Here is a 24,385-nt window from a genome sequence, read left to right as displayed (position 1 = left end):
ATGTCTACCATGTTTTCAGAAGAAAAAGAATGCAAGGACTCTGATGCTTAGTCTTTCCTTCTGTGCAGCTTTTCATGCTGTGCGAGCATGTCTGATGTAATGTTGTTGCCACTTCTAGCAACTGTAGTTGTTTAGCTCTGTCTCTGAGATGTGTGTTTCACAGTTCTTGAGGAAAAAGAGAGCAGGCGTGAAAACTTCCATTCATCTCAGGTTTTGTTTCCTGATGATGTTTCACAAAAACAGTTCTTAGAAGAAAAAAGTTCTGTGCCTTGTGGAGGGACTTTGTATGTGCTTTTCTGTGTTTGCCTGTGCTTGCCTGCATCTGTATACATTTTTTTGAGAAGCAAAGGGTTTTTTTCCCCAGTCTCTTTAATTGCAAACCATAAATATGGCTGCGTACTCAGTGGGAAGCATATGTGCTATCTTTGATAGATCTGCAGGAGAGAGGTGTAGTGTGAAGGGTGAACACTGCCAAAATACATGGAACATGATGCTACACAGGCAAAGCAGAGTAAGAATTATCTATGCATAAATGTGAGTTTAGAATAGGCTTGACATTCTCACACCCAAACATTTCCATCTGGAAGCTGTTCCTAAGCGAAAGGAAACAGAGACAATATTCTCCTATCTTCTGGAGCAGCTATCCAGGGAATAGGAGATGTTCTTCAATATTCTCCCCCCTTGGGATGTATTCAGTTTTACTGCAGATTCAGAGAAGCCACAGTTTAAAGTGGCTTTTTTAAAGACAGTAAATGACATTACATTTTTCTTAATCCTTCTTCTGAGAATTGGTATTGAAACCCTCACACTGTGCTTAAACAAGTTGTAGCACTTCTAGGTTACACTTAAAAATAAAGTTGGATTTATGTTTTTTATGCCAATCCTGATAGGAGAATTTTATGACAGTCTCATTTTCAAAGCTTTCTGTAAATTATCCTTTGCCTTTGCTTCCTCTCTCTCATTTCTATGGTCTGTCCAAACACCTACTTTTCCTCATGTCTTTTTCTTCTGCCATCAAAGGCTGCATACCTGATTTCATATTCTATTACTTACATACTATAGTGTACACTGAGCATCTTAGACATCCTGAAAGGTTCACCTGCTTCATTTTGTGGGTAACTTTACACATTTGCAGATCTCCCTGTATCGTCTGTAGTGTAACATACCTGTCATCCTGCCACAGTGCTGAAGAATCTGCCAACTATTTGACCTGCCTCACCTGCTGATGATATACTCTACTATTATTAGGAGTAATTAGATGTGTTTTCACAGATGAACTCTCAAACTACAACTCTGCAAATATTTCTGATTTTTAATGGATGCAGAATAAGAAGATGGACAGATCCTTAGATGTAATGTTAAATTATAGGTATTTCTTAGTACTATGGCAAGAGGTAACCTTACCTTTCGCGTTCTTGTTCCAGTAAGTTTGTAAACTCATCGCTTTTTTCCATGTATTTGCTGTGCTTCCTCTTCTCTTCTTCTAATTCATACAGTGTCTGTCTGTGTGATTTTTCTACCATTAGAAGTTGCTCCAGCATTCGTCTGTGAGTTTCTTTCTGTTTTTCTACAACTTTATCAAGCTACAAAAAAAAGAGCAAAAACTCCTGAAGTCTTTTGAAACTCTTACTTGCTCAGGCTTTCATTAATGAAAGATTTTGAGAGGCTTAATAATATAAAATGCATTTAATAGCCTAATGGCCAGGTCCTTTGGTATCAGTTTGGAAAGAGTTATTTAGTTCTGTCAGTCTAATTCTGACAAATTAGAAAAATAAGTTAAGGTACTGTTTTGCAGGACCCGCAGTCACCTTCTGTTCCTCCGCCTGCCATGACTGATCCTCAACAGCTACTAATTAACAGTTACTGTTCCCAGGGCTGTGCTTTCTCATTGATCATTGTGGTAGAGAAACAGATGTCTTGGCAGAAGAAGCCTTTGCTTCACACAGAAGTAGACTGACTTTTGGTTGAATAGAAATAGCTGCATTGTTTGTAGCTGCATAGGAAATGAGAGCATTGGATTGTCTTTGAAAGGTAGACAAGGTAGATCAAAAAGCAGTTTTACTCTGGTTTCACAGTAAATGTGCGATAGCACCGAGAGTGGAAAACAATCCTGTCTCCTGTGCTTACTCAGAGCATGGCTCTCGGTTACTGGAATAAGTAAGTGCTAAACTTTGAAATGGTTGGAAGTATTTTTATTTAATGGTCGCATTTCCTGTTTTGTTCCTCAGCTTTCTCATGTTGTAAAGGGGTTTGCCTTGCAAATGGCACCTTTATAGCACACTTTGCACGTCAAATTCCTTCCCCTTCCCCAAGGATTTCTGCTGAGCTTCTAAATATTGTTATGTAGTGATATTTTAATTTAAATAATTAATTTAGGTCTTGGTGGTAATTTTTAGCTTTTCTAAACCACCGAATTATTGGCATAACTGTTCACTGGAGTTATGCTGTTATGGAATTATGGAGTTAAACAAAATGATTTCCACAAACTGAGAGGAAATTATCATTCTGAGGATTCTCTTATAATTTTGAATTCAGTATGTGACCAAGTTATACAAATGTGTGTGTTTGAAAACAGAAGAGGTTTTCCTCCTTAGGCATTACTGATCTAGCTGAAGTTTGAGGAGTGCTCACTGGAGACGGTCTAAAGAGTCTGTATCGGTGAGAATGTTTGTTCTCTGCTCATTCCTCTTCCCCTGTGGAGACTGCCTCCCTCATCAGGTCAATGCAGGAATCCTCGTATCCTTTTTGAAAAAAGAGAAGTTTTGAGCTCAAAGCCCAGTGCCTCCTTTTAACCACAGCCTATTCTAGTAGGTCAAGCTGCTTTGCAGTGCTTCACTCTATTAATAGGAAAGAATTCACAAATGGGCAGTGTGGGAACCAAGGCTGGTTCTGGTTCTCCAGTGTTTCCCCCACAAGGAATTTCATGCGCCACAAGAAACACTGGGGCTTCAGATTCTTGGGGCCACTGCTTATTTTGGACAGTTTAATTCTAAGGCATATGATTAATTATCTTTTCCTCATGTTTATTCACAATTTGGCTGATAGAAGTGATGACAGGAAGAGCTGGAATGCCTAAACATGAGTTTCTTGAATGAGTGAGAATATCCTCAATTTCTACATGGGACTCTGAGTCTTCCCTTGCTTACTTCAGCTTCTTTTTAACCTTTATATATTCTTTTATGTTTCTCCTAAATCATTGTTAACTTTTTTGGTGATGCTGCTATGAATAAGGAAAAAGGAACTATTGACAAGACTTTGAAGATCATTTTATTCCAAAATATTCCAACAGAAAAGTGGATCATTTTGAAAATTGCTCGTTCTTTCTGCTTATGATGTTAGAGAGTGTCTTTTCTGTTGCAACATAGCTGAGCTCATTACATGCATGATCAAAAAATGTAAAGAAACCTATGACTGTCCTTTGGCTGTTTTGTGGTGCTCTTACAGCAGGTTGTTAAGGTTTTTTTTTATCTTATTCTCTCATAATTTTCACACTTCTACGCCAGCAAGGTCAGTGCTTTCTGGAATCATGATCCTGAAGTAGGACCTCTCTTGGGAAAATATTTCTTACCTAAACCCTTGCATATACAAACTTTCTTAGTAAGCAAGTGCTGCTTTATACAGTAATCTCTTGGCTGTGTTTTCTACGTCTTTTACAGAGATTGAAAACTGAATTGCCTTAAAAGTTCAGGTTGAAGAAAACTGGCCGTTTTTAGTTTCTCCACACTCTCTTCCACCAGAAGTGGAAATTTCGAAATTTAAAATCTTTTCTTCAGCTGCTAGCTTACCAGAATGAGAGAATTTTCAGTGTGTTTTATCAATCTTCCTCCTCCTCCAAGATTTCTGAGGGTTTTTTGGAACAGCTGTTGCACAGATGCATGAAGCACCATCACCTGAGTTTCTGATCCTCCCCTTTTTAAAGGTCATGCTGTCAGGTGAATATATGCTGTTCTCAGAAAGCAACCTGCCTCCTGTTTTTTGATAAAGTTCTGATGTGATGCTCTTTGCAGCTATGGCCCTGTCTTACTTAAATTGATATGAACTGGGCATCAACCTGGCACGATAGTTCTTGCTGGTCTCAGCCCTCAGTGCAAGGACAGGTGGGGAAGAAGGCAAAGGTGTGAACTTCTGATTTCTTTCGGCAGGCAGTCTGCATGGATGGGGTTAAGAAAGTAATGCATTTGTATGGATTGGACCACTGCTTCAAAAGTATATGTAAGAACCTGAGGGGTTGTGTAAATTGCAATCACAAGAAAACATTGAAATTTCTGGCTATGAGCTGATCATAAATCAAATGACTCCTGTTTCCAAACATATAAATGCCTGATGGAGATGAGGGTTAGTCATCAACACAAACAACATGAACCAAATAGAAGATAGTCCTGCTCCTGCACTGTTGGGTGTGAAGGGTATAGGACCTGCCAGCATTGTTTTGTGGGTTCAGCATATTTTGTTTGCTCCAGAGTACTTGTTGAATGGCTATGAGAGGTTAATTCAAGTGGTAATCCAAGCAGCAAGTATACAAGAAGAAAGGTAGTAACTCCAGGTTTTTGTTTTGCAGTTTTCAGTGAGCAATGCCAATACCTTTCACTTTGCAGTTGTGCTTTTGTCAATGTTGAGATAAGCAGTTTGGATTACAAACTAGTATTAGGAATGGGAGAGGGAGGGGGGAATGAGGAATTTAGAAGTGAGTAAAAGAACAGTAGTGTCCCAGGGACAGCTGCTTACATGAAAGGGTAAGAGAGACAAGTAAATAAGCTGCTGCATCAAAGCTGTTTCATGTTGCAGTTTTCTCCTGTTGCTCAAATTCGAAGATGCATTCTCAAGAGTGCTGTCAAATCAGTTCTACCATGAGCATTTGCAGCTGGCATGTGGCTGTTGTAGCTGGGGACAAGGTGGAGAGTGAGAGCTTGGGATTGCACTTGGGAGAGAAGGGAAGAGGTGCTGGTCTTGTCTCCTGGTACAGGTGGGTGATAGAGAAGAGAATTGGGGAGGCAGCAGATCCTACATCACAATTAATGCAGATGCAAAACCTGTGTGTAAGCTGCATAATGAGTATGGGCATTTGGGCTCGGGACATTTGTGTGTGTTATTGTGCAGCACGCCTCTCCCTCCCTACAGGATCAAGCAGAGCAGAGTCTGGTACTGAGTTGCTGCGCTTCTGCGTGTTTTGTTTGGAAGCTCTGTTGTGTCCCTATGCAAGATAAGGGCATTTCCTTGGGGAGCAAATTTGACTCTTGCGTTTTCCCTGTGAGATCTTGTGGCTGACTCCCACGTATCCAGCAGAGAAGAGAGAGAAGTTGTGTGAATCCCTGCTAGTGTGAGATCTTCTCACAGGAGTGGTCTCCAGCCCCTGGTTCCTCAAATTACTCTGTCCAAATGCTAAATCTGCACATGCAGAAATATCCATTTACATGTACGCACACATATTTACTCAGCAGATACAGTTCTTGGCTAAAAAACCGCAGAGGACTAATAAGCAGCAGTATAAATATCTTCTGTTGAAAATTAAGGTGATAAAATCTTAATTAAGTCATTTGTTATTTTGTTCTTGCTAACCATATGGGCTTTTTGCTAGAATTGATACTTGACCATACTGTCCAATACAATGGAAAATAAGAGGTTCAGCAAGCTAAAAATTCACAGGAATTTAATAATTTAAACACATTTTGCCACCAACTCATGTCTGAAGTCAAAGTAGGATGGTGTCTCATATCCATTACCTTAGAACTGAACTTTTTGTCTTTCTCTTTTTAGACTGTTTTGTGTTTGGCACTGTGCCAGAATAAAATCCAAGTTAGTTGTATTTCTTTATCTAAAGTTCAGTGAAATATTATTCCTGTTAATAATATCCTCACATTCATTGTTTATAAACGTATAATCTTGAGTTTAGGATTACTGGAGATTATGAGAACAGTTCCTCCCTTGTCTTTTTCAACCCTAGCTGAGCCAAATTTCCATGCGGATATGCTGGTCTGCTTTTCCTGAATGCCACGTCAACGTTATTGTTTCAGTCTCTTCCTATGACTGTAACTTATTGGTGCCCTACAGCTGTTGTCGTTGGAAAGTTGTGACCGACACTTGTAAGATGTTGTGAGGATGCAATCAGATATACTTTGTTAAAAGGCTGATGAGGATGCATTTTTCTCCGAGTTGATTGGCACTGGGATTTTAAAAACGGATTAAATTTTGAATTATCCTTGATGGATGCAGAATACAGACTTTCCTCTAGTTTCACTGCTTTTAGAGGAGTTCTCACAGTGGTGGGAGGTATTGTTCATCACATTTCAAACAGTGAGGCACCAGATTTTTTTTATCTTTGACTGTGTATTGGAAGCTGGGGAAAGTTAGAAACCAGAACTGGCTTTCTAATTCCATCAAGGTTTGAAACATGAGAAAAAGACACCATAAATTCTGCAGTATCTTTCTCTTTATCTTTCTTTCCCTACATCACTTTCTCTGATGTTTTTCTGATTATTTTTAAAAATTTGTCTTGTTGTTTTTTAATCTGGGAAAATGGTTCTTATGCTGTTATTCTGTATTTACTAGAATGTTGGATACCATTCATTTTCTGTTCAAGAGAAGTGACAATTGATCTGAAGCCAGATTTTTTCATGATTAACTGACTCAATCTGAAATTATAAACCATGCAAAGATGGAAAACCTTGTCAGGCCTTTGTGTCAGAAGCAAAACCAAAATAAAAGTATTTTTTCTTCTTTTAAGCCCCATTAAACATAAAACAATTTATTGTATCCTCAAGCATGGGGAATAAGAGTAAGCTTATCTGGCATTTGCTAGGTTGCAGAAAGAAATAGCTGTAGAGCAAATCGGGCTGAAAAAACCCTCTGCTTTCAAAAGAGGGTTGCTATATTTCTTCACCTATGAATCCTGTTGCTAGTGAATTATGCTGTCCAGTCCCCAAATTTTCCCACTACATTCTTAACCAAATTTGCCAAGAAACTTCGTAAAGTTTAGGATAGGTGAGTGAGTGGTGAGAGAACATTAAAGGACCAGTAATCTTACAGATGCCTTCTGAAATTCACTGCATTTTCAACCGAGTTTTGGGAAGATCCTCTGTGTTCAGGGCTACAAGGCTAAATTGTCAAGGATGAGACACACACATGCTCTGAAGGAACTGGATCAGCAGAGATTTTGTAGGCAGATACAAAGGTACCTTGTCATGCTGGTGAAGGGGGAGTTTAAACAGTCAGTTCCCATACTTCCACCTTTCCCACCTTTTTCCCTTTGTTTTTATAAATGTTTAAAAAATCCAAGCAAAACCTAAATGGATCTCTGACTTAATTTGGGAGGATTTTGAAACTGAAATTGTGGAATGCCTGCTGATTACGGCATCCTTTGGTTTACCAAGATATATGAAATGCCAGTGGTCCTTCTAGCCTTTCAGTTGCTCTCAGGATGTTTACCTTTGCCTTTTGGAATTGCCAAATCCAGTGGTGTTAGAAACCATTTCTCTGCCATTAAGTCTAAGAAGGAAAAAGCGTGTATATACTGATGTAAAGTAACAGACTGAACTTATGTTTTCAAACTTTTTTGGACTTCAAATCATTTCCATTTGTGCTCAAAGTTTCTGTGACATAATGCCACAATGTTCTAAAATAAATTAACTTTGTTAAAGTTGAACTTTATCTGTTTCAGATTATAGCCAGAGATTTTAACTTCTGAGCCTCTGAAATAAGCGTTGACCTTTTGCCTGATATAATTTTCTCTGAAATGAACTCTGTATCCTTAGGTACATTCCTGTTCAGGAAGTTTGGATAACACTTGGTAGAAGAATTTTATTCATAATTTCTGCTTTTATTTTTATGATGATTATCATACTGAGCAGCATATTAAAAAATGTTTATCTAAATTCAAGAGGAGACACTTACCTAGGAAAAAAACACATATTGTGATATGAAGGGATTTTAATATCCAGTGATTTCCATTGCAGGGCAGAAATGAAACTCAGATAACGTTGTTCAGAAAGTATGGCTGCTGCGCTTGCATTGTAATTAAACTAAAGGTTACTTAAGTGTAACGACAGCTTGTTACAGTAACTACTCAGACCAAGCAGGTGTAGCTGTGACTCCCCCAGAATTAGTGGGAGCTGGGATATGTAAAGGTAGACAGCTGTGCCATTACTGCTGAATGGGCCCTTACCAGCCGTTGGTAAGATGGCCTCAGTGAGATGAATGGGGAGGCATCTGTTTGTATGGGTTCTGAATTTGGATAACAGAACGGGGTGTGTGGGGGGGGAAGATGATGGTGTCAAAAATAGAAGGCTGATTATCAGAGTTTGAATTGGACAAAATCTATGTTTAAAGCCCCGAGTGCGCGGTATTAAATGAGGATTGTTAGATACCTGTTTTTATTAGGGACCCCACTGGACCCTGGACTTTTTTCTGCTGTCACGTACACTTGTGTTATATTCTAGATTTAGAGCTCATTTGCTTTCTTTCCCTGAAGACGGTAAGGTATTTTCTGTTGAATTTGGTGGGAAGTATGGCTAAATACCAATTATATGTTCATACCTCTCCCATAGGCTTTTCATAGATATCTTCTTGCCATTGCTCAGCCTTGGTTTGAATAGCATCTCGCTGGAGGGCCTCTAACACCTTCTTGGGAGTAACAAAGCCATATTGTGCTTCAAGCAAAGCCAAGTCAATTTTTTCAGCCTTGAGTACTCCTATAACTTCATCTTGAGCCTGCAGAAACACAAAGTAAAGTTTTATATTCTTAAACCGTATATGTGTACTTACAGGTTAGCTTTCTACTTTTGATTTTAAGAAAACTAAAAAACTTTTTAAAGAATACTGCGTATGTAAAGTGCCCCAAAATAGTCACTAACATGAAGGCAGTTAAAAAGCATGAGGGAAGTATTGGTCTTTGTATTTTATTAGTTCTGCATAAACTCAAACATCTTCAGAACCCTCATCAATGCTTAAGTACTTTGTTAGTGATTAGATCGTAGTACTGTTTCTGGACCAGTGTGTAGCATGCACAACACAATTTCTGGGCAAAGTGTGATTTGTGATATTAGAAGTTGATTTTAAATTGTTAGTGAAAGATGTTAGGATGGTTCTTGAAGCCTGGAAGTGTTGCACATTCTGTATGGTCTGGGTGCAAAGGTGGCTTCTGTATTTTAAACCCATCTGGGGCTGTTTGCTCATTTGAGTGGTGAATGTAGTGAGGTGTGTAGTGCAGGGGATATGACCCTTTGCAACATGCATTCCAAAGCCATGTAATAATGGCAGTTCTTTAAAACAAGATTAATTGCTTTCAAAGCTGTCAGTGGGGTCCCATGTGCATGTATATGTATGCGTGCATGCATGTGTGAGACCGTGCCCTATGTATTTATAGACATGTAGATGTGCACACACTCGTGTACGTGCCCTCAGGTAATAAGCAACATTGCAGCATCAAGTTTTTGGAAGTAACTGCTGTAAGGGTATTCTCAATTTGTGAGTGCATGCTAAAAAAAAGGGGAGGGGTATTTTAAAAGATGATGATGAAGAGAAGGTGGTGTTACCTGGTTTCCAAAAATCAAGTAGCTTCAAAAAGTTTAGCCTAAAAATGTGCACTATACTTTTACTTTTTTAATGACACTGCATTTGTTTCCTTAATCTTATAAAATATCTGATGACATCCTGTTACCAAAGAGTAAATACAATATGTTCTCAGGTAGTTTTCAATATGTTCTTCTATGTATGTATTTCAGAAATTCTTGCGCAAGCTTGCAGGTGTACATACCTTCTTCCTATCATACAGCATCACTCTCTAAGTCCATGCTGGAGAAACATGCTGTATGTATCCGCAGTATTTGAAGTGATCTATAGATCCTCTTTGCTCTTTAAAAAATGAAACAAAACCCCAAAACCAAACCACCAAGAACACTTCTTTGCTATAAAGTTACTAGTTCCTAGACGTTAAGTTGGAGGGGACAAAATACCTGCTGTGAATATTGTGCTAATTGTCTTGAAGTCCCACTTCTAATGATAATGTTCTTTCTTGAGAATATCTTATTATGTGAATGTTTCCACTGTGAGGGAAACTGGTTTAGGTCACCACCTCCCCTAGGGCTGTCCCCCTCTCTTTTTCCCTACATCCTCTGGTGGGGGAGGTTGCCCCCCTCCCTGCCTCTGTTAAGGTGACATAACTACATGAAATGTCTTACCCTTTGTCCACAATGATCTGTTAAAAACAAAACAAAGTCCATGCGAATTCTAGAAGGCTAGAATAGGAAGGGAGGAAATCAGGAAGAGGGGATGTATCAGGAGAGGGTAACACTTTCAGTCTGACTGCTCTTGGCTGGAGCACTTCTCTATCTTTATTAGTGACTATGTTTAGAAGTAGATTATCTTAATTTTTTTTAAATCCTTATCATTGCGGAATAAAACTAGAAGAGTGCTCTTTGTGCATCTTAAATGTTCTGGAATCGGAGAGTAATGTCCTCTAACTTTGAAACTTAATTGTGGTTGGATTGACAGCTAATCTTCAGAGATTTGATTTGGCATTACAGGAGGTAAAATATTAGGAATAAAAACTGACTTCTCACTTTTTTTTCATTCATAATGCTTCCTTTGGAACATCGGACGTGATTTAAAATGTTCATGTCAGGCTCATGTTTTCCAGTTTCTCATTTCACTCTGTTCCAGTTTTAAATCTTAAGAATTGAAGTATGTGTGTTTATATATATATTTATATTACACAAGTGTAATGAAGTGTGTGTGTAATATAAATACACACACACATATATCTCTCTTGAGAGGAAGAGAGAACTGTTTTGGAGGAGTGTGTGACATGTGAATTTTAATCTAAATTAAGAAAGTGAGCAGGAGAGAAATGTTTCACAAACCCAGAAATCATTCTGTTTGCATAATGAAACGTTCTGTAGAAGTTTGCCTTGGATCTACCCCTGAGATTGGCCCATCTATCAAATATTCATATTGCATGTATGTTCTGTTAAGCATGTATGTATTATTACGTAAATATATATGCATCTATTAAGAATGGAACTACCCAGGTACTGTCTAGGTAATAAACTCTGAAACCATGTGATACAGCCATTTATGTCACTTTGGCCAGTTTGCTCTTCCCTCTGCCTGTGAGCAGTTTTAAGTGACTGTCACTACTTCTGTGCAATCAGCCTGCCACTGAAGTATTCTCCTTTCTGACTGGAAATCTGGTTCCCACTTCCTGAAATTATTCTTTATCAGGTTAGGCATCAGTTACCACTTGGCAGCTGGTTTCTTTTCCAGGTAGAAAAACGCTCACTCTTCAAAATCCAGTATCTTGTGGGCTAAGTGGCATGCAACACTTACGCTTTGTATTATGGGAAATAAAATGGCTATTTTGATTTTTCTAGCAAAAGGTGTTAGAGTACTGTTGAGTGAGTTACTACTTGCGATCTGGCACATACTGATTCATGGGGAGTAATGCTCATGACCTCATAGGAGAGGGGATATAAGAACTAATCATTTCACAGACCTTAAAGGTCTCTAATATTTTCTCCGTATAGGTTTTACAGTGACAAATACTTTGTATTCAAAGTATGTAGAATGGGGCAGCACAACAGGAAAGTTTTGTGAGTTCTCTGCTTTGAGAGTTACATGATCCTTCACAGTGGACCATGAGTATTTTTAGTGTGATACAGGTACATTGTGAGTAAATTTTATCTGCATTTAGGGGTGATGTAAACATCATCTTTTCTGGCTGATAGCTATAATTCGCGATTTTATGTACTTTGCAGTTTATATTTGTCCTTCTGTATCACATTAGGTAGGGTGTTTCCTTAACATGAAGCAGCATGTGTTTGTGGTAAATTAGGGGGGAGTGTGTTTTAATTGAGGATATAAAATAAGATCATAAATCACCTGTAATTCACCCTCGAGGACACTAAGAAGAAATAACAAGTCATCACGAGAGAGATCCTCTCTTTTCTTGAAAGAACTTCTTTGTTTTTTCTCTGCCTTGGGGCTTCTTAGGGTGGTACTGGCTTGGGCTACATCGTCCTTCTCCTTCTGCCTTCTTTGCACGCTTCCTCTCCCACTGTAACCAACCTCTTCTTTATGGTGGTCTTTTGGCCTTTGCTGGCTCAGCTTTGGTCTGGTTGGGCTTTCTGTGCTGTTACTTCTGGAACGCATGGTTTATATCTCTGAAGCTGAAGGAAGGTGGGGAGAAAAGTAATTGTTTTAACTAGCAGAGACTATAAAACTTTTACCATAATTTGTGGTGGCTGTTATTCCCTTCAGACTGATAGTTTTCCCTCCCACACAAGGCTGTTTGTCATCTGACAAAATCTGACGATCTCGCGTAAGCCAACAGGACTGGGCTGTGATCCTTACTGGATGTCTGTAGTGAAGTGAGTCTTAACTGGTCTTAGGCAGTTGTAACAATTCCTTCCTCAATATTTGCAAAGGCAGCAACTTCAGCAGCAGTACTGTGCAGGCTACGTTTTCCGTTTGAGAGACAGTGCCTATCTCACCGTTCAGGTAGATACTTACTGTGATGAGGCAAATTTAGGTTTAGAAGGTTTTCACTAGGAAGATCTTTCTATTCCAATTTCATAACATCCCAGCCCTTACTTTATAGCTGTGTTTTGTTTTCCTTTGTCCAAGGGAGAGCACAAAAGGAATCCTCCACTACTACGAGTAATGCAGTTGCATTCCCCGTGTTTTGGCAAAATGGAGGGGTTAGCACATCCAGACTGCAAGGGGGCGAGGCTCTTCGTAAACACCCCCTCCCCAACACCACCACCACTACTACCCCCAAAACCAAACTACCTTGCTGATTGTGGTGCGTCCACATCCCAGATAACCAGGTATTATGAAACACTACTACTTTAGTGCTAGACTGTAGCACTCTAGAGGTGTTAGTACCTGGCCAAAGGGAGACCTGTCCTAACTAGGCCCCTTTGAAGTGCCACTGTTAAGTAAACATACTCTAATGTCTTTACAGATAAATGACTAACACTGTCTAAATATTGATTAACCTCAGGAACTCTGTGCTACTTATCGCCACTCAGATTAAGGTATGAATGGATTATAGTCCACCTCTACAGGAAAACTGTGGTCATGGATACCATCTAGCAGACAAAAGCCTGATCACGTGATTCAAAGGTGAAATTAAACATGTTCCAAATACAAATAAGGCACATTTTTTCTTATTAAACCACAAAGCTAATTGCTGAAAGATCTAGAAAACTGTTATGGCCTATGGTAGGCAGGAGGTGATTGTTGCTGCTGCTTTTTGGCCTCACAAATCTGTGGCTGATAAAGTTCTTTCAGAGCTCCCCCCTTCCACCAGATTCTGACTCTAAATCCTAAACTCTGTGACTGCACTCCTTAACTGTGGTGATTTTCCACTGAATGCTACAAATACTTCCTTTTGTTGTTTTTCTGCAGGAACAGAGAGACAGTAGAAGAAGCTTTTGGTTTATAATGGCTGATGGTTGAGAGTGGAGAGAATTTATCAAAAAACAGTACAAGAAAAGCAAGTGATGTTTTTCTGTAATGCTGAAGTCTCCTTTAGTCTAATTTAAAGCACTCAGCTTGTATTTCATAAGAAAAACTTGTTTCTTCAGGTCCTCAGAAACCAAGGTGTGTCAGCTTTGCATGGCAGCATGCACTGGAACCTGTTTTGTGAAGCTGTGCACCAACAGTGTCAGATTAGGACTGGAGCTTGTTACAGTGATGTAGGAAACCAAGAGCTGTTCATAGCAGGCCGACAGTTACGTTAGCTGATGATGATTAGTTTAAGTTGGTACTCATCCTGTCCTTTCAGTTGAGTATAGTTTCTCTTTGTTCGCTGTGGTGTGCTTATTAGGCTTACGGACTTTTTGCATCTTGCTTACAGAGTATTACTACTTTGGAAGACCGTTGGTTTCCTTTGAGCGTAAAATGCTGGATGCCTGCTTGGCTTTTGCATGCAGTTAATGGCTAGTGTTTATAAAATCAAATGCAGGACTTGTGAGTTAAATCAGGTAACCTGAAGGCACTTTGAGATTGTCCATGCATTTTGATGCCACAAGCACAGGGCGCTATGAAGTGCATAAATAGTCCAAGAAGTCCTTGCATTTTTCCCCTCGTGCATGCCAGATGCAGCAGCAGTCTCGATTGGACATCAAGCTACTGTCAAACTTGTTGACAACAAGCGTCAAAATGGCATTCCTCGAGGAAGGGAAGAGTAACCAGTGCATGAGGAAGAGGTTCGTACCTTTTCAAGCTCTTTGAGTTGGCTGCATCAGGAAACAGGATCCTGAACTTGACAGGGCAGTAGTCTCAGTGATCCTGCCAAGAAGGATGACTGCCCTGACATTTTCTCTTACATGTACACATGCTGCTGGCTTCAAGGCCACATGCCACACAGAGTTGGCACAGCAGCAGAGGACTAGCTGTGAGTCCCATTTAAGCTTGTTGTGCCTACTTCTTAATCAGGTAGATCAGTCCTTATTGTACTGGCAAAAGGCACTTGGTCTCTGAGAAGGCCTGCTGACCTGCCAAATAGGTTACCCTCCTACAGAGGTGGCACCTTTGCAGCATCCCTGACTGGATTTTTCTTGTTGAGTAGAGTTGTTATGTACACTTTACCTGCATTCTGTTCTGGCATTCCTGAATGCCAGTGTCTACTATTGAATCTGCTAATGCAAATATTTATCAATTTAGCAATTAACATGAATGATTAGAGAATGAAGTGGCATACTGAATGTGTGCTTTAAGCACTTTTCTATGGGTACTTGAATGTAGCTGACGAGAGCACAAACGCTCTTGTATTAGTAGACTGGCTTATTAACATATTCTTTCTCTGTTGATTTATTTAAACCTTCTCACTACCTGTCCATTGACTGGCATTCGTATTATTTGTAGTGTTGTCCGTTTACATAAAGATGTTACTGCTAACATGGTTGTCAAAGGATGTAGGTGTGAGTAACTGAAGGGCTGTTCAAAGCTTCAGATTACCACAGGCAGTGTAGCCACTGGTGCAGCAAGCAAAGTGGGACCTCAGAAGTGGACAAAAATAAACGTCCCATCACCTACCTTGAAACTCCTCACCACCTTCAAATTATCAGACCCCCTAGATGTGACACCATCCAAGGGACTAACCCTTAAAGTGCACCTGACATTTTGGACAGAATATCAGCTGCTGTGTCATGCCCTTGCACCATGGCAGAAAGACGATCCATTTTAGTCCAGAGGATTCTGGTTTTCTGCAACGTTACTAAGCCCTTGAATGGCCCTAGTGTAATGTTTGAGATAGAAGCAGTGCTATTTGAAATTTTCCTCCTGTATGTTTTGGTATGTTGTATTATTTTCTACCTTGAACAACTCTTTCTGTGTTCTTGGAGGTTAATGAAGGCCAACATCCTCCCCTCCCCACCAAGGTAAAAATGTTAACAGGCTCATAAAATTTCTGGGTATCAGTTGTCTCATGGCATCCAAAAAGGAGTCTCATCCCTCCTGAGCCCAGGCTCTCAAGATTAGACCGAGTGGAAAATTTGCCTTTTTGCCTATCTGTGTCTCGGTCGATTTTCACTTTAAATTACATATTGATGGGGTCTGTGTACAATAAAGCTGTCTTGCAAAAAAAGAGGTAAGGAAGAAGTGTTCCTTCTTATAACAGGGATTGTAGTTCACAGAGTCTTTGTGGTTCCTCCTGGTGGACTGACTCTTGCATCTTGTAGCAAACTTCTATATAGAAGCTAATTTAAGCTTATTTCTTTGTACCACCACCAAGAATGACAATATAAGATACCTTAGAAAACACTAAACAACAACTGCTAAGAAGGAAGAAAGCAGGTGAGAAGATTTGGTTTGGGCGTGTGTGCCTTGTGCTTGTGATCTTTCATCTCTTTTGGATCAATTACTATACAGAAGTAGCTACAAGAACAGAAGAAGCAAGGATACTTGTCAGCATTCTCATGTGATGCTTTATGTACCATCTAGGCAATATCTGCTTGCATCAAAAATAAAAGATTGAAAGGGATCACCCAGATTATGAAGTCGTGTCTCCTGAAATCACTGACCATTATGCGGTGGGATGGAGATCAGTTTACTGGAAGTGTGCTAACTGAAGAGCACAAGGTCTGTGTTCTGTACTATTGTTCTTTTCTTCATGTTATTTAGGTATCTATTTTATGGAAGATTTTGCAGTGGTATCTTGCTTGAAGTCACAAGGTGATGGTTCCCAGGCTTATCAGATTCAGTGCAGGTTGGTAGACTGGTTCCAGATTCAAAATGCAGTAAGGGTAGATTACATTGAAACATTCTGGTAAATCAAATTATTGCAAGTAACATACTCAGCAAAGTTTGAATCTATTCTCAGTGTTTGTGTTCTTGTTCTTTTTATAGTTTGTTTTCTGTTCTGTTTTATAAAGAGTTTGCTTATCTCTGAACATGTATGCTGTCCTTCTGCATATAAAGGAGAGATTTTCCTCTCCTTGGAGATGAGCAAGTAATCTGAGGGATCAAAATATACTTTCCTGAAGAGCCAGAAGAATAAATGACCAAACATTTCTATGATGTTAACTTGGTCTCCACCCTCTCAATCATATTCTGAAGGAGATGAAACTGCATTTGTCTCTTTGGCAGCAGGGAACAAGCAGGTGGTTCAGAAATCCCCGCACTTTTGTGGGAAAGACTGAAATATCCTTCAGAGATGACTTCACCACAGACACCTTAGGGTTTTAAGAGACATCCATTTCTTTTCCATCTATTTTTCCCTTTAGTGTTTTCTCTTTAGTCAGTGATTGACTTACGAGCTAACAAAATCCCTCACAGGACCAAATCTTCTCTTAATCCCAGGGTAAGGATCCTGAATAGTTGAGAACTTGCCATTTCTTCCAAAAATCCGTGACTAAGCAAGGAATTATGTCTTTCTGTTTTTTAACATCCCTTAAAGGGATATGGTAATGCTTTTGATTTGCTGAAATTGATAGGACTCTTACCAACAGACTGACTTTTAAAAGGAGCTGAGATGAGATTGCTCAGCATGCCAATGTAATGGGAGAGCACAAAGCACATGATGTCTTTTGGAAAAAGATCTGCAACTTTCTGCCCATCTCTACGAATGTGGTTTGAGGCAAGAAAAAAGGTGGTCTCACCTTAGTTGCTACAGGACATTTCTTCCTTTCCTGTGTAGCAAAACCTACTTTGAAGTATCATGTTCAGCTCAGTGCCACACATATATGCCTAAGGAGAAATTAATCTCCTGTCCCTCGTTTTCTGATTTCTTGTGTGGCTGTGTGCCAGGTAGTGTCCAGGCATGGGAAGAGGCTTTTGGCTAGGCCACATCATGTCCTCCACCAGAGAAAGCATCAGATTTGTCTTGTTCTCCGTCTGTAGTCCTGATGTGGCCTGTGGGCCAGCAATTGATCCATACTGAACCACGGTAGAAGATGAAAAAGTCGTCTTATTAATTGGAATCCCAGGATCTGGCCATTTCACAGCTTCACTGAGCCTTTTCTGGAACCGATGCCTTCTGTGTTCAGGACTTTCATCCTTCCCCTGAGTGGGAATACATTGCTTTGTGGTAGATTTTGCACCACTACCAAAGATACAGCCCTTTGTTTTGGGTAGACTGTTCTGGTGTTTCCCTGAAAACTGTTTACAGTGGCTTCTATCCAGAGGGATATTCTCTTGTACCATGGATGATGATCTCATTCGAGCTGTGCTCTTGTTCACAGTAGACTCTTGTGCTGTCTTGGTGCATAGGCTTGGCAGTAAGTGAGAAGAGACTTCTTTAACAAGTTGTTCACCGAGGGACTCTGGGATAAGTAAGTGTTTCCATCCTGGCATAGAAACTGCAAGATGAAGTTGTTTACCTGGGAAAACTGATGCAGGAGTGCTTACCTGTGTAGCCTGATCCATCTGTTGGCATGTGGAGTTGCGGGGAGTCAGGCAGGAGAAAGGAAAATAAATTAGCAGTCTGTTTCCCCTCTCATGGGATCCCGTCAAATTTTGGTCTTTGAAGCCCTTGGGGATCCCGCAAGAAGAGCGATTACTCAAATGGGAAGAAAATCTGGATTCACCAAAGGATGTAAACATTCCCAGACAGGCGAAGTGCATGGTTGAGAATTGGATGTCATTTTTGTGCTAGTCGTGGTTTGTGCTCATCTGACCACAAGTCGGATTTGTCATCCCTTGGAGAGAGGGAGCCTCTTCTGAGACAGTAAGATGCTTTTTGGACTGTGTTAGAGAGTTGTCATGTTACTCCGTTGATGGTAAAGGTACTGTGAAATTTCCACCATCTGTTGTCTCCTCCTCCCCCTTCCAATCCTGTAGTGTTTTGCATGTCCACAGTGACTGTGGTTAGGTAAGATCTTCCCAAGTCCATTTTGCATATGAGATCTGTACAGGGTTACAGTCGTCTTTAGAAGGCTGTGTCTGTGTGGGAGGTTTTCACCAGGTCCATTTAAAGAATGTATCAGTGTCAGTTGTCTGTCATTTCAGTATTGGTGTGTGAACTTGAGATCCAGTCTTCACTCTTGTAATGTCTCTTAACTACATACATACATATATATATATACACACACACGCACACACACAGGATTTTGTGCCTGGAAGTAGAGAAAAAGAGCCTGTGCCATGTGGCTAGTTGCTGGTTTTGTGGCTCTAAGCTCAAGTTAGGTCCTTCCTTTAGATTAACTGCTCTTAGCCCATCTCCTGCTGAGGCTCAGGTGGTGTTCGCCCACATATTTAAGTTCATACTGTGGCAGTTTATTTAAAGCATGCTCATTCACAGTGCTCTGCATGAAAGCATAAGCTGCTTGCTTGGAACATACTTGAAATTTTCATATTAGGAAAATATGGTTAGGAATGTATACTTCTAGTCAGACATGTCAAACTTTGTTCTAAGTGAGGTTCTTCAGATGGTCCATAAAACCAAGTGGTCTGGGTACTAGACCACTTCGTGGTGATGCGTGAGAAAATCAAGAGTTTGGGCTTCTTGCAGTATCACATAACATTTCTTTGGCAAAACTGGGTAGCTGTTCTGAAATGAAGACCTGGACTCCATAGAGGTTCCATTCAGCTCAGAAATTAGTACTTGGAGAGTTTTCTGACATGGGCTGATTTTCCCCTTGACTCTGGTTGTACCTTGAAACAGCTTCTGACCTACCTAACACTCAAAGGCGCTTGCATCACTTTTTCCTCCTGCTAAACCCTTCTCTCTCCTCCACAGGAATTCAGCTCTCCTAGTTTGTGGTTCAGCATTTTGCTAAGTTGACGGTAGTCTTAGAAAATTACAGTATATTTATTACATTATACGTGTACAGTTTATGTAGCAAATAGGTTAGACACAGTAGATTTGTTTGAGGTGATTTGTCTTCTCCGTGAGGTATTACACATGCCGCAGGGCTCCAACGTGCACCTACGGTTTTAGTTTTAGTAGGAGAATGACTGGAGCTCTATGCGCACCTTAGCTTCAATGTGCTGCTGTAAGGCGACAACACTAGTGTACAATCCCATGTTTTCATGGCTTCAAAAGGTTGAGGAGGAATCAAAATTAAAATAGCTAGAATTTCTTTAACTTTCTTCTGGGAATTGAGGGCTGTGGGGAATTTTACACAATTACACTGAATTGCTTCTGAAAGATTAATATGGGGAAATCTTTCTCCATCTGTTTCCTTGGGTTTAGGGGGTTTTTTTCTTTTTAAAGTAAAATGCTTCACACTCATTTTGTAATTAGACACAAAAAGTTGGTTATCTATAAGGATTAGTGCAAGAGAAATTTTTGGTGCACGTGGAAAAAATGTTACTGTAACATCAGATGGATCTAAGTGTTTGAAAAGGTAAACTCTGCAATGCTATATTATCTGTTTCTCTTTCTAAATAAAAAAATGTGAGCCTTGCAGTTGTCTGTATGACAGATTTTTATTGGTAAAGTACACTGAAATAAAACTCAGCTGCTCCAATTTTAATTATATGAATTTGCTTTCCAAGTATAGAATTTTCTCTTTTTATGAGCGTAAGAAACAGTTAACGTTATTTAATATAGTGCTTGTGGTTTAATACTTGTTATTCAGCTGCTGTAATTTTGGCTCCAATGTATAATTACTCTGTAATTACAGCATTATCCAAAGCAAAAACGGGAAATAGTGCTCCATGTAAAGAAAACATTCCTATCTTAAAAATTGTGTATCTAAACTCATTCTTTTTCCTGAATATCTTGAAATTAACTGGACTGTAGTCATTTGCATAGCAGGATAATTCAGCTCCAATTTAGATTAAGTACTGTAGTATATATGACCACGTATGTATTTAAAAATTAAAAAAAGGGGAAGAAAGAAGCTGTGTAAAGAGAAGCACTAATGGAGCCTGTAGATCTATGCCTATAGAAAAGCAAAGGCAGCAGCTACCGTGGCTGAGTTTGAATCCCACGTTTCAGTTTCTCCTCACTGTGGCTATCTCTCAACTCTTTCTGCAGGCACCAGGGAAATCTGTAGAAATGTCAGTATCTTGCCCTCTCTTTGGTTTGTTTGCAGTTGAGAAGTGGTTCAGGATGGGACTGCTGGATAGACAAAGCTCACAGCCTCGTTGCCACAGAGAAACAAGCTCAGGCTATCTTTAGGAAGAATACACTGGAAACTTTGGCCTTTTCCCAGAATCATCTGTCACGGGGGTATTCATGAAGCTGAAGGGTGGCATATTCAGACTTGTGAAACAAATAGGTTTTTGCATGGTGTGTAACATGTTTCTGTAAATCCCACTGGCGATATCTGGGACTTGAGAAGGGGCTAGCTATCTATTTGTAAAATAACAATATGCAAATTTGAAAACAGAAAGAAAAAAACCCTAACCAAAAACTTTTAGGTTCTGGGTTTCAGGATAGGCTAATTTTTTTTCTGTAAGTCACACACCTTCTGTCTACTGAATGGTGGGTTTGTTTGGTTTTTTGGTGGTTTTTTTTTTTCTTGTCAACTTTACTGATGATTTTTACTGGCTTTTGTTTTATGTTTTGCAGGTTATTGATCTGATCTAGTTTGCACATTCATATCTCATTTCTGATTCTTTCACATGAGATCCATGTACCTGTCAGATCAATACCTATGTTTCTGGCTGTTGCTTTCCTCCTTCCTACTAGAGACTTCCTAAATGAAATCTTACAGAGGCCCCGGTCAAGATTAGTATCTCCTTGTGCCAAACACAGTGCAAACATACCTGAAGGTATTGTCTCAGCAGCGGAATTAACGTTTTGGCAGAGTTTAAAACCCAGGGGAAATTTCTCAGTGCACAGTGCTCCACATGTTTGCTTGTCTCCCAGCTTGGCAGGTATGTGTCCTTCCTTCCCTAGGTTGAACATGCTTTTGGTAAATGGGGAACCTGCAGAAGCAGCTATACTGTCAATTCAATATTTTTCTTCCCATGTTTTTAATAGCCTGACAGATCTCTTCATTTTAAAACTAATATTCAAAGTAATAAGTAGTAAAGCACAAATATAATGAAGTCTGTAAGAATAAAAGACAAAAGAAGTTCACAGAGTCTGGTGCAATTTTTACATCTCTGAATTTGATGATTAACTTTCCCTATGCATACACACGTGTGTACAAACACAACTTCACTGGCCAGTGTATCTTCTATGGTATGGTTCTTCCTTTCTGATGGATGGTAAACTGACTCTGGCAAAGAACTGCTTGTGACAAACTGTCTTCTGGTGTGCCTTAAAACATGCCGGTAATGTGCTATAAAGTCATTTTGAAAAGCAGCCTATAATCATAACTCTCCAAACAGAATCTAACTGATGAAATACAATGTTATGGTACTAGCTATAATAGCTGTGGACAAAAGAGAAGCAAGCAGCCAATGGTATTTCTTGTATTTCAGTGTGTGTGTGTGTCTATAGACACGCACATAACATTTTAAAGAATGTATTTGTGTACTGTGTGTCTATGTAATTCTTTTATGCTTGGTGCATGTGGCAAATACAAAATAACTGGTCTTTTATAAGCTTTCAGCAAAATACTAGTAGTACACGGAGTTCAAGTACATTGCCTTTGTTTTCAGTGAAAAATGTATGGTTAGGAAGCAAGAATTATCTAGTATATGTTCTCTAGTGTAAGTTAATTTGTTACCCAATAGTAATTGGTCTGGGTATCCAAGACCCAAACTTCTTAACCCTTGCAGCCATCTCCATTTCACTCATTTTTTTTATCTGCTTGGTGTTTGCATGGAGTGCCATACATCCATGAGTCATGAAATAGGCAGCAGAGACCACAGTGAGGACTACAGTATAAAAATGTACACCTTCAAAGTGAGTATATATTAATTTTCTTCAAGGGTATTTTTAACAAGCATAGCTTTGTTGAGACATTTCTTTGTGTGGGAGTGTTCGCCTCAGCATTGCTTTTCCCCACACATGAAAATAAACCACAGACTTTTAAATATCCTGAGAAAAGTTTCTTCAAAGAAAGATCAAAAGTCTTTACTAATGTCTGAGGAAGCTGCATGGCTGCCTCTCTTGTGAACTCATGTCTATGGAGAGCTGGCTAAGACAATCAAGATCATTATTCCATTGATCTGATCATTTGCAACCTACTCTGGGAGGAGATGCCTTGTTTGGAGAAGGAAGAGGTGGGGGAATCCACAGGTGCCCCCTAATTTTACCAAGACAGACATGAATAAAATAACTTTTCAAAACCAACTCTGTTGTTTTTCCCGCTATATTGTGTGGGATGCTCTACTTCAAACAATTGTCTTTGGCAGTGCATGTTCAAGAGTTCTGTGTAGGAGTGAGTTGATTGACGTTTTTAAATACGCAATTTTATCTGCTTTTGTGGCCACTGAAGTTACGTGAAATGTCTAGATACTGCTTTCAGGGCTTCACGCAAATTGTATATCTGATTTTTTTGTCTTGTTTTGTTTGCTTGGTTGGTTTTTATTTGATTTGTCCAAAAATCTCTTTTAATCTATTTTTGCATCTAGGCAACACAGAACATGTATTAGCCAAGTTTTGAAAGTTTGTGTTCTCCCTGACCTGGAATTCCCCACCTTTAGACAGCTTTCAGGAAAATAGGTTAATTTTTGTTCTTCCTAAACCCTGGGTTTTCTTTCTCATCTTTTTCTTAAACATAGTCTGTTTGCTTTCATGAACTTCATCTTTTATGCTTCAGACCAAATCTTTATGTGCTGTCTGATAGCAGAGAGTACTTAACTCACAGAAGCTGTTGAGAATAGCATTCCTCTTTTGAAGGATTTTACTGGTTTTGTCATGCTGGCACCAAGCACCTGTGAACAACACTAGGTAGGCATTCAGGCTTGTATCTAAACTAGGATTTCTGAGTTGCTGGTGTAGGATTTTTTTGTTTGCGTTTTTGTTTGTAGTTGTTTTAAACCAAACTTCTTCATACCATCCCCATCAATGACTATATTCTGCTGCTATCTAGAAATCAGACAGTAATCTTTCATTGGTTTATCTGATCAGAAATTAAATCACTCAGGTTGCTTTTTTCCCTGGATTTTAGGGTTTTCTTTTACCTGTGGACTGGATTTGCTTTATATATCCTAAAGTTCAGATCTTTATTACATTCTGTGATTTGGTACTTTGTGTTCCTATAGTTGGGGAAATACTGTGTTTTTCTTTGTATTCTGTAATACAAAACCAGTGTGATTGCATGTTGTTGTTCTCCTTGCTTTTTTTTCTCATTAATGAGAATACCTAAGTATGTAACAGCAGGCTAACATACTTTCTTTGACTGAGACAATCTTTAGTTGTGCAAGAAATCTGCTCTGGAATTTTCCTCTTTCAACTGCAACTACAAAAGAGCAACATGTGGACGGTTGGTGGAGGATTCCTCACCCCGTTCCCCGTGCCCATGTTCTCTATATTTGATATCCAAGAGAAGTATTTGGATAAATTAGATAAATATCCTAAATCATTCTTTCCCAGGACTTTAATGGAAACAAAATCTCTCTCAGATCTCCAGTCCTCTCACTGTAACCTTTCTATGCAGGTTGGACCTTATTTCCTAAACCCTGTTGTGTTTTAGTGAACGGAAGGGATGCTGCCATCGAGGCGAGTGGCACGAGTTCCCTCCTCGCCAGGGGTACTGACTGGCAGTGCCCTGTATCCCCCTCATCCAACCCCCCAAATGCTGCCTGTGGGCTGTCACCATGATTCACGGTGACAAGTTGCGTGATTTTGACAAGAGTTCCCCACGGTCACAAGATGCTCCGAAGAAATTTTGAAAACTTTAATTTCTAGGCTTTGGTGGAAGTCAGTGTTGCACTGATGTTTTGAATCAAAATCTCTTTTTGTGGACTTCAGCTTTTTGTTGTTTTGGAGGCTTTTTCTTTTGTTTTTTTCTTGTTTATCTTGCTTCTACTAGTTGATTTTGTGGCACCAGGATTTTTTTAATTGTTTGGTGCATGTTCACCTCTACACAAGTGAACACAA

At 39.5% G+C, this 24,385-nt stretch overlaps 2 protein-coding genes across 6 annotated transcripts in view; one reads left to right on the top strand and one right to left on the bottom strand.

Annotated features, from left to right (window-relative positions):
• Nucleotides 1-24,385, top strand: part of CMSS1 (cms1 ribosomal small subunit homolog) — a 245,831-nt gene that overhangs the window by 75,820 nt on the left and 145,626 nt on the right. The window contains exon 1 of one of the 2 annotated variants that reach the window (XM_054828181.1): nt 13,416-13,493. The exons of the other annotated variant lie outside the window; for it this stretch is intronic. Within the exon in view, the coding sequence (XP_054684156.1) occupies nt 13,445-13,493 (49 nt within the window). The 5' untranslated portion in view covers nt 13,416-13,444. Of the gene's footprint in view, nt 1-13,415; nt 13,494-24,385 lie in introns of those variants that run through there. 2 annotated transcript variants of the gene reach the window in all.
• The window catches only part of FILIP1L (filamin A interacting protein 1 like), a 159,662-nt gene that overhangs the window by 72,162 nt on the left and 63,115 nt on the right, over nt 1-24,385 (bottom strand). For 3 of the 4 annotated variants that reach the window (XM_054827974.1, XM_054827965.1, XM_054827983.1), the window contains exons 1-3: nt 11,872-12,156; nt 8,530-8,703; nt 1,405-1,583 (exon numbers count right to left, since the gene is read on the bottom strand). In XM_054827974.1, the coding sequence (XP_054683949.1) occupies nt 1,405-1,583; nt 8,530-8,703; nt 11,872-12,141 (623 nt within the window). In that variant the 5' untranslated portion in view covers nt 12,142-12,156. Of the gene's footprint in view, nt 1-1,404; nt 1,584-8,529; nt 8,704-11,871; nt 12,157-24,385 lie in introns of those variants that run through there. The other variant, XM_054827993.1, reaches the window with a different exon arrangement.

This window comes from Grus americana, chromosome 1 (assembly GCF_028858705.1).
Source record: "Grus americana isolate bGruAme1 chromosome 1, bGruAme1.mat, whole genome shotgun sequence".
Lineage (NCBI taxonomy): Eukaryota > Metazoa > Chordata > Aves > Gruiformes > Gruidae > Grus > Grus americana.
The sequence above is the reverse complement of the archived record's forward strand: the minus strand, read 5'-3'. Positions and strand labels throughout refer to the sequence as shown.